Source organism: Benincasa hispida, chromosome 6 (genome assembly GCF_009727055.1).
Source record: "Benincasa hispida cultivar B227 chromosome 6, ASM972705v1, whole genome shotgun sequence".
Lineage (NCBI taxonomy): Eukaryota > Viridiplantae > Streptophyta > Magnoliopsida > Cucurbitales > Cucurbitaceae > Benincasa > Benincasa hispida.
The window spans coordinates 28149419-28159715 of NC_052354.1; the positions used below are offsets into that span (position 1 = coordinate 28149419).

Below are 10297 nucleotides of genomic sequence, written 5' to 3' on the forward strand. Positions count from 1 at the left end.
CACCATAACGAAGTTGCCTTCCTAAAACTAATTAAAACACCTTCTACTGTCAGCTTGATCCCTGTAAGATAATCTTTTCCAAAAGATCATTCACATCCTTGTGTAAATCAACAATCCAGTTTGTCATAACATCAGCTTCTTGACTAAAATAAATAGAAGGTAAATTGGTAATGTCCACAGTAAGTGAAGGAAACCTAGTATACACCACCTCAAATGGAGACTTCTCTGTAGAACAATTTTTTATGTGGTTGTACGTGAATTCGACTTGTGGCAATACTGGGTCCCATTGCTTGGGGTTGTCTCCACTCAAATTTCAATGCTGTTTGAAACTTCTTCCCAAGAGTCTTCCAAAAATAGCTTAAAAACTTGACATCTCAGTCAGATACAATTGATTTAGGGATGCTATGTAGACGAACAAATTCTTTTTTTTAAAAAGAGTTAGCAACATATATGGCGTCAAATCTTTTTTACAAGGAAAAAAGTGAGACATCTTATTGAGCCAATCAACCACTACAAGCACAAAATCAAACCCTCGCTGAATTCTAAGGTTCTCTGGGAATATGCAATGGGGTATACAACTCTGTGTTTTGCTGTTGTCACTTTGTCGTTTGGCAGATAGTGCTCCCAAACCTTAAGAGCTCTCACGAGAGAATAAAGTTCTTTTTCGTACGTACTCCATTTTGGACAAGCCTCACTCAACTTCTCGTTAAAAAACTCAATAGGATGGTTTTATTAAACAAAGACCAGCTTATATAATGAGTCTTGAATACAAACAATTAACCAGAAAAGCATAGTTGGTAACTAAAACATAATAAAACAGTAACAAACACATACTAAGGGAAAACAAGGGATTTAAAACAACTAACCAACCTGTCTCAACTAACTAAATCACATCAGTGATAGAAGATTGTCATTTAATATCAGTGGTAGACTGATTAAAAAAGTTGACAAGATATACAAATTTCAGGCATATTCAATCATTAATAGATAGTAATAGAAAACTATCACATACAAGACTATCATTGACTATTCAGTGATAAAAATGTATAACTTTCTATCATTGGTATACGGTGATTGAAAGACTATCAGTAGTGGTATACTGGTTTAAAAAATTGTTTGGACAATTTGATGCACATAATGATACAATCTAAATTATCTTACATAGAATATGATATCAGTTAATGAAATTCTCTTATATAAAATGGTAGCAAATTGTCTTTTTCAAAAGGGTTGGCCAATGTTTTAAAGAATATCACTTCCTATCACTTTCTATTAATGATAGAAGACTATCACTGATTATTAATAGTGGTAGGTTGATTTAAAGAATTATTTGGACAATTTAATATACATAACTTTCTATCATTGATAGACACTGACAGAACACCATCACTGACTATCAATAGTGGTAGACTGATTTAAAGAATATCACTATCTATTATTTTCTATCATTGATAGAGAGTAATTGACTGTGATAGACAGTGATTGACTATCAGTAGTGGTACATTGATGGACAATGATAGAAGTCTTTAATTATTTGAAGGGCTGTAACAAAGAAAAAAAAAGTGAGAGAGGGGAAAGGGGAGACAAAAGGAATTTTAGATTAACAAAAAAAATAATTATTAGTTATTTGCCAAATCACCCTCACAATCAGCAAAAAATTAACATCTACCTCATCTCACAATTAGTTGACTAATGGGCAAAGAGCCTAGCGACCATTTAAAACCATTTTGCAAATCTCAAGGATTAAAATTGTTCATTTTGAAACTTCAAGAACCAAATAGACACTAGGTCCAAATTTCAAGGACTAAAAATGTATTTTGTCCTTTTTTAATACTCTATCTTACAATCTTAGTATACATTCTATCCATCGAGAACTCCTTTCTTACGATCTTATTTTTTTTTTCATTAACTAATAGGAAAACAATGAACACCATTAACCAGGTCAAGGAATTCTTTTTCAACTCTTCTGCAAGGAGATTTTTGTGGATTCGCAAAGGTATGTGCAATGTTATAGGATATTTGGTTTGAGAAGAACAATCGTATTTCGAGGCCTCGAGAGAACCAAGGGCCTGTGTAGGCTCTTGTTAAGTTCCATTCTCATTTTTACATAATTGAAGCCTGTTTTCAATTTTGGCTACTTTTAATTGAGTTAGTTTTTTGTATCACCTTGTATTCTTTAAGTGTTTTTCTCTCAATGAAAAATCACTTTATAAAAGGGAATTCTTACAGTAATGAATAACCATTAATCAATGTTACAATTATAATTTCGGGAAAAAAGGAAGTAGATCACATTCGAGAGGGTATTTATTCCGAAGATTTGGAGCTCAGAGCTCAGAGATGTTAATTAAAGAATTGACAAGAAAAATAACAAATTTTAAAGTTTTATTTGAAAAAATCACAAAAGGTTTCAAAATTATAATAACAACAAAATAAATTTAAATAAAAGAAAATAATAATCAGAAAATGCCCAAACTACCCTAAAACTAACTAAACTGAGTGCAAACGAGAATTTAAAGATACAATGCTTCAAAAAAACAACTCGAATACCACAAAAATATATTGTATCTAAACATTTCAAAAGTAATAATTAAAAATCATGTGCTCACGTCAAACTACATCATGTGGAAACCAATGGAGATAAAATGATGCAGAGCATACGAAATGGTTCCAAAATAGCTTTAGGTAGTCACTAAGCATATTATATATTTCACCATACTCAACTTTTTCTCTCTGCAAAGAAAAGTACAAACAAAATAATGAAAAACAATAATCTGCCAACATTTCAGCTCACACAAAATCAGTATTATATCCAAACATTTCATTAGAAAGAAACAAACAACTATTTACATAGCCCCACATCAATTAAAATAAAAGATATTCTTGTCAACTACACAAAATTGAACTCATATCAGTATATAAATATAGAGAACTCTGTTGTTTAGTGATCAAATGATAGCTATAATACACATTTAATTCAACCTACAAACACTTCTGCTACCTCTAGATTTCTTCCTTTATTGTCTACTTTTTACCCATGTTCTAAAAAACGAAGCCAAAATTTAAAATCTAAAAAAAGTAATTTTTAAAAATTTGTTTTTCGAATTTGGAATGTGGCTAAGAATTCAACTCACATGCAAACCATCCTAAGAAAATGTGAAAGAATAGGCTTTATTTTTTAAAATAAAAAACAAAATAGTTAGCAAACAGAAGCTTAACAATCAAACGTAAAAGCAGCATTTTTTAGGCAAAAACCATATTTGTGTGAAACTGAGGAAGCCAGTTATGGAGGATGCTTACCAGTAGTTCGGAAGTACCTTGTTTTAGCTTCAAAGTAACTTCGTTTGACGCTTCACCAATCGAGGTCCTGAGATGATATCGATCGGCATGTCTTAGATTGAGCTTCACAAATGGGTTTACATAAGACTTGGAAACAATGTGCCAAACTTCAACCACTGTGAATCTATCCCCAGAGGTGTCTTTTCTCAGAGGCCATCTTAAGCTGCCCATCACATCTGGGTCTAAAACTGAAGAATTTATAAGATCTACGATGCCTTCCATCTCATCATCCTAGCATACAAAATTTAAGGTGGGTCTGAATTTATTTTACAAAAAATATTAGATTTATAAGTCCAGGTGCATGCTCCTTTTGGCTTGGAAGGTACTATTTCTAGGAAAATATTGTGTTCATAATATAGTACTTGCTTGGGAAGGTGGCTACAGATAGAGGGAGCTAGGGGCTTTGGAAACTAGACAACCCAAATTGATACATGGTAAAGTTAAGAGACCAAGCTGTAACAAAAATAAAAGTATATAAACTAATTTGTTTCTTTGATGAATGTATGGGACCAATAATGCTTTTCAATCAATAAAATGTTTCTAGAGGATTCACATGCTTAGCTTAGTTGGCGAAATTATGAAGACTGTTAGAAAACAAATGAGAAAAAAAGGCACTATTTGTTATAAGAAAACCATGAATTTCTACATATGGCTTTTGACTACTTTGATTTAGGGGGCTTACTGTAAGCTTTTTTAAAGTCTTCGTGGAGTATAGCATCACCCTCATATCAATATTCTGTTTCAGGCACGAAATATCTGCAACCATATGGCGCACTTGGTCGAGTTCAACCTACAAAATGAATGGAAAATATGCTGAGCAACTGTGAAATTGCAACTTAGAGTAGTAAAATATGTGGAAGAGCTAACAGCTGTAATGTCATTAGTAGAAACGACATTGTTTAGAAATGAATTTTGTTAAAATCATGGATAGACTATTCTCCCCAAAACAATGGNCAAAAGTTTACCTTATAAAGTTCAAGATTATTCAACAGGGGCAAAGCGAAAATCCTTGCACACATACCATACTCATCTGCAAATCAAAACAACTACCTTGACAAGATATGTATGTTTTTCCTTTTCAAACTCTACTCCAATCAGTGGAATTACTTTTTCTGTAATGTTTTCCATGTAAGTGTCCAAGACATTCGTATAAAACATGCCCTTCAGCCGTCTCAATGTCCTTTCAGTAGGCAGCTTATTTATGTCAATTCTAGATATCCTGCATAACAAAGGTAATAACTATCTTCTAAACAAAAGCAAAAGCAACATCTCTCACAGCAGTTACAATAGCAAATATCGTATGGTAGGTTTTGTTAACAAACAAGAGATTGCTTACCCATGAAAGAGAAATTTTCCAACCCTAGCTACCAATTTCGGCTTCACATCCTCATCTTGATACAGTTCATTTTTTACGTGTTGAACCGATAAAAGTAATTCTGGCAGTAGATTGTCTACAATAGATAACCATGGTCCTGTTACGACTTCTTCCTCTTCTCTAGTCCCTATAACCACTATCAACAAATCAAATGCTTTATTTTTCATTAAGTTGTTTATTCATCAACAGGAAGTACCAATTACATACAGCAACAAAGAGAAACTCCATGACATAGTTCTACTACCTTGTGATATATTAGAGTTCACCAAAACTAGAGGTTTTTCACCCCCATCGAAGTTCAAAGGACGGCGCAGAAAATGGTTCAAGATGAACACAAGGGGGAAACTAGTTACCATCATCAGAACTACCAATGGTAAACCATTTCCATATAGCCCCATCGGCATTGACAAAAGTTGGCCTCGCATAAAACTCTCGGATGTCATAAGGAGTTGGTTTCGAATTCAATTTTCTGTTGAATTGAGGAGCGAGCGACTCTGGAGTAGGAGACCGATTCTTCATATCCCTTGAATGACGTTTGTGTGGAGGTATATAAGCCGTACAGTAAGTTCACAAAGCACAAGCAAAGTATCTGAGAGTCAAGGAAAGAGTTATTCCCCACAAGACAAAAGTTGTTTTACAACGAGAAACTTTTGGTAGTTGCAAAAAAACAAACTGCCAAGAACATCCATTTAATTGAATACAATATCTATCAGCTCAAGCTTTTTATTCCAATGATACTTTAGAGTACCACAACAACGTCTTGAGTCCAAGCCCCATTAAACGTTTACACGTACCAATTCGTACGAAAGTATTAGGAATATACAAAAAAAATGGAACAGGTTATAACCTGTTCCCTACCTTTGATTCAGAGGTAGCTTTATACAAACGAAGAAGCATCTTAAACAGAAATATTAACACTCACAACAGGATTCACATTTCTGCTAAATGGATTGATCAAATTAGCTCAAACAAACAGTTCTAACAACATAAATGCAGAACACAAGCTAGAAGGGAAAAAAATATTCCAAACATATGGCACATCCACTTGTAAATTGGCTTTACCTTCACTTAACTCATAAGATCCACAACGGAAAGTAATATAGGAAAAATTGAGTGGGGAGAAAGAAAAAGAAAAATATGAAGGAGAAAGGAACTAAAAGGAAAAAGAAGCAGAGTTTCAGGTACTGGGTAGTGGACTGGCTTCGGTTGCAAGGAAAAGCATTGGTTAAGTTGGCTGGAAAAGCCTCTTCATATACTGTGGAAGAAGGTAGAAAGGGAAAAAAAGAGCATTGATTAGAGGAGTTGCCATAGGCGCTTACAGATTGGAGCTTGAGCCTGCAAGTTATGGAGAGTTGATACATGATCATCGGTTAGTGGAAAGGGCATTACAGGCGACACGAGCTTTTTCAGGCATTAGGAACATATTTGTAATATAAAACAAATAATTGATTTAGGGAAATATTTGGAATTAGAAAAATGGGAAATGGCAATGGTTGACAATGAGAATAAAATGCTATTTTGTAGGTGTAACCTACCTTTGATATTTACAAATGTGATAAAAACTTCAAATTTGGATTTTTAATTATTTTTTATTCCATATTTGTCCTCAATAATCAATTGATAAAGAGAGAAAAGTACCGACAATCGACGACCAAACGTGTAGCAGTCGATGGAGGTAAGTGACAGAAGGTGGAGCGGGTAGTAGTGACAGATAGAGATGTCCACGGGACGGGGATGGGGGACGGGGAAGCCATCCCCGTCCCCGTCCCCGCGAATTTCCCCACGGGGAACGGGGCGGGGATTTCCCGGGGAATCCTTTATTTTTTTTTTCTAATCAAATATAGATTTTTCCAATGCAATTTTAATTGAAACGCAACATTTCTTAGTGCAAATTTCGATAAAATATCATCAATTTTTCTATTAAAAACATTCATTCATAATCCATCAATTATTCTCATTAAAAATCAACATAAACATAAATAATAAAAACATCCATTGATAATCCATCAATAATTCTCATTAAAATTCAATTAAACTTAAATAATAAAAACATCAATTCATAATCTATCAATTATTCTCATTAAAATTCAACTTAAACTTAAATAATAAAAACATACTTCCATAATTATTTTAAGAAAAGTTACAACATGACAACAACAACATATTTGTTTAAGACACAACATGACAATAACATAGTCAAACCAAGCCGCCATCAACGAATTTCATCCAACTTTGTAAGGGATGATTCCTGAAAAAAAACACAAATATTATATATATTGATATAAATCAATATTAAAATAATAATAATAATAATAATACACGAACTTATAACTTACATCATCTGTATCTTGATCCTCAAGAACATTTTCCAAAACTTTAGCATCTATAGGAGTATGCTTATCTATTTAAGACATGTAAAAGGAAAATTAGATCTCAAATTGTAAATAATAAAAAATTATTAAATAAATTAAACAATAATACTAATTCATACCTTCTGCCCATAACCAAAGTACACATCAAAGCTTTCAATAAATTTTCATGAATTTGAGAACAATGTGGACCTACGTGTCTACCACCAATACTAAATGCAGATTCAGAAGCAACAGTAGTGACGGGAACGACTAGAATATCTTTTGCAATTTGATACAAAACAGGATATTTCACTCCATTCAACTTTCACCTTTGCAAATTGTTAAAGTTATTCGACTGTGATAGAAGAGACTCATCCAAATAATGATCCAACTCTGATTTGACATTATCAATATCATTTTCAACATTACTAACGAACTCTTCAAACTTGAGATATCGTTCTTTCCTATTAACAAGAGCAATTGAACTACTACTTCCATCTCACCTTGAAGTCGAAGAAGTACTAATTATAGATGTAGAACGTTGAGGTTCTTCTCTTGTTCTTGAATTTGAACTATAAAACTTCATCAAATCACAACACAAGTCTTGAACGCGTTTAATTTCAACAGTATGATGAGATCCATAGATTTGAGGAAAATAAAACTGGATCAATCTCATCTTAAATCCAGGATCTAATACTGTAGCTATTGCCAATACACCATGAATCACACTCCAATATTTTTCAAACTTAGCAATCATTCTTGATGTCATTACTTGTACCTCCTCAACATCAAAGTTAAGCCACTTAGAAAGTTCCAATATAATTTCACAAACTTCTTAAAAAAAGACATTGGAGGTTGGATAACTTGACCCAAAAAACAACTCAGTCATTAAGTAAAATGGTTCTAATCTATCACACATTTCTTTTACAAAATTCCAATCAGTATCTGAAGGATGACAAGTATATAGTGGTTCACGTTGTTTTAGACGAAGAAAAACATCCTTGTATTCCAAAGCAGTTTTGAGCATTCCAAAGGTTGAATTCCATCTTCTAACACAATCAAGACTTAGTTTTTTAGTGCATGGAATTTGTAATTGACAAACTCCTTCTTCAAATTTTTCCTTCCTTTTTGCAGAAAGAATTCAAAAATGAAAAGTACCTCTAATCTTCTCTATACCATCCGAACTTTCAGCCTAATCATTTTTCACTATCAAAGTCAAAATATGTGCATAACAACGAATGTGGAACAAACTTCTATGCAACCACAGTGTCCTTAAATCTAACTTCCTTAATAAAATGTCACCATTACATCATTTGTTGAACAATTATCTACTGTTACAGTGGATGATTTACAATCTATATTCCAATAAAAAATACACTCCATTAATGCTTCAAAAAGTAACTGTCCAGTATGTGGATGTGGCACGTGTACAAGCCTAGTATAGTAGTATTATGTAATTGTTGGGAATGTCCTTGAACTCGTAGTTCGTGTTAAACATTCTATTTATCAATAAAATATTATTGAGTATTTTATTCAATAAAGTTGTTGATTTTGTACTCTATTATGAAAATCCAATAAACATATCCATTGCTATAATATGAATACTTTAACTTTATGTAATGACATAAACGGGATCAAGTTAATAGTATATAGTCTAAATGGTCTAATAAGTATATAGATGAAATTGGATATCTCATCCTGGTAACACTATGGGATGCGGCCCATTTTGTATAGGTAATACAAATGATGTGATCCACAAATCATTCTTGTAAAAACAGTGAGTGGGGACATCCTATGCAATGAGTTTGCATATAAACTGGACCACGAAATAGTCACTTTTCTTTATAACGACCGTTTACTATTAAAATTGACTATTTCATATTTAAGTAACCTAGGATAACTCGATTTTAATCCTGAGCTAGCTATGAACTCCTGTTTATTTAGGATTATTCTTTGATCTGCATGGGTGAGAGTAGTCAAACAACACTGCTCAATAAGCCTTCCATTTTGGGGATAAGACCAGATGGATAGCTGGGGACATAGCTTTGCAAGATGGAATTCACTCCTACCCATTTTAGGATTAGCAGATGGGTTATTCTCTTAAGTGCTGATTCTAGGTCTTGAACAATCGGGGCCCCGCCTTCTTAGGATAAAGAAGGACATGATTCATAAGTAGTATTATGAATCGAATTATTCATTAGAGGGTCAGTGGCAACATAAGGAATAAGATGTATTTGTAGGAGTAAAACGACAATTTTGACCCAGCTGTAAATACGAACAACCTGTGAAGGATTGACTTACTAATTATGGTTTATATGAACAAAAATATATCTACATTGAGAAGAGTGCAACTATCGAGTTATAGTGGTGTGTCTTGATAGTTAACGAATAGTAATTAATTCGATTAAAGAGTTTTAACGAATTAATTACAGATCGTTGGAGCTCATGATCTGTAGGTCCATTAGGTCCCTCTACTAGCTCATTAAATTGGAATAACAAATTGAGTATTGATGTATGAATTTTAGGGTTTTCAATTGATTGTATATGATACAATTATAAACATTTATTTTGATTGAAATTAAACGAAATAGGAAAATCAATTAATATTTAAATTATGATTTAAATATAAAATTGATTTATTGGTGATATTATATTAATTTAGTATTTAGATAAAATTAATATTTAAATTAAAAAGTAGTTTTATCTAATTAATTATTTTGAATTAATTCTATAAAACTAATTTAAAATTAAAAATGTTTTTTTGAAAACATTCTTAGTGGATTTTTCCATTTTTTGGGAAAAATCCACTGACCATATTTATTGGAGAATCACCAAATTTCATTGCTAATCTTCAAGCTGGAGCTGCCTAACATGCAACTTGATACATTTGCATGGTTTTTACCTATATATTGAAGCTCCATGCATGAAGATCAGCGAGAGATTAAAAAAAAAAAGAAGATAATTTCTGAATTAATAACCCTGAAAAACCCTGCTATTGTTCTTCATCAATTCAACTTGTTCAAGTGTTTCTACCATACATTCCAGCTTGAGCATAATAGAGAAGATCTCGGTGGTAGTCCTCTCGGAGATTCAAGCTCTTTCTTGGTATTTTCAGCTGATTTGGTGGAGGATTCTTCAAAAGTAATATGTGTTTCAATTCAAACCCTCTTTTGAATATCATATGTACAGCTTGCTCAAAACTCAAATTAAATGTAGTTTAAGTGCTTAATGATTA

At 32.7% G+C, this 10297-nt stretch overlaps 1 protein-coding gene across 4 annotated transcripts; it reads right to left on the reverse strand.

The window, feature by feature from the left end:
* Nucleotides 1-407: 407 nt before the first annotated feature.
* Nucleotides 408-6183, reverse strand: LOC120079489. 4 transcript variants are annotated; one of them, XR_005482246.1, is made up of 7 exons: nucleotides 5774-6171; nucleotides 4956-5300; nucleotides 4673-4847; nucleotides 4302-4555; nucleotides 4019-4126; nucleotides 3315-3567; nucleotides 408-2730 (listed from the first exon to the last, which is right to left on the reverse strand). XR_005482246.1 is itself a non-coding variant. In XM_039033691.1 (7 exons), exons 4-7 carry the CDS (start codon nucleotides 4353-4355, stop codon nucleotides 2608-2610), a joined length of 555 nt encoding a protein of 184 aa, XP_038889619.1. In that variant the 5' UTR covers nucleotides 4356-4555; nucleotides 4673-4847; nucleotides 4956-5300; nucleotides 5774-6173; the 3' UTR covers nucleotides 408-2607. The 4 variants fall into 4 exon arrangements, 1 of the variants encoding a protein (XP_038889619.1); XM_039033691.1 differs by having other exon boundaries at nucleotides 3298-3567; nucleotides 5774-6173; XR_005482244.1 differs by having other exon boundaries at nucleotides 408-3567; nucleotides 6031-6183.
* Nucleotides 6184-10297: the final 4114 nt, after the last annotated feature.

Coding starts and splice junctions, on each gene's coding strand:
- LOC120079489 (XM_039033691.1), bottom strand. CDS start 4,355: ATGTGTGCAAGGATTTTCGCTTTGCCCCTGTTGAATAATCTTGAACTT. Junction 3,568..4,018: donor AGACTTTAAAAAAGCTTACA/GTAAGCCCCCTA, acceptor TTTGTATGCTAG/GATGATGAGATGGAAGGCAT. Junction 2,731..3,297: donor AAGGTACTTCCGAACTACTG/GTAAGCATCCTC, acceptor TTTTCTTTGCAG/AGAGAAAAAGTTGAGTATGG.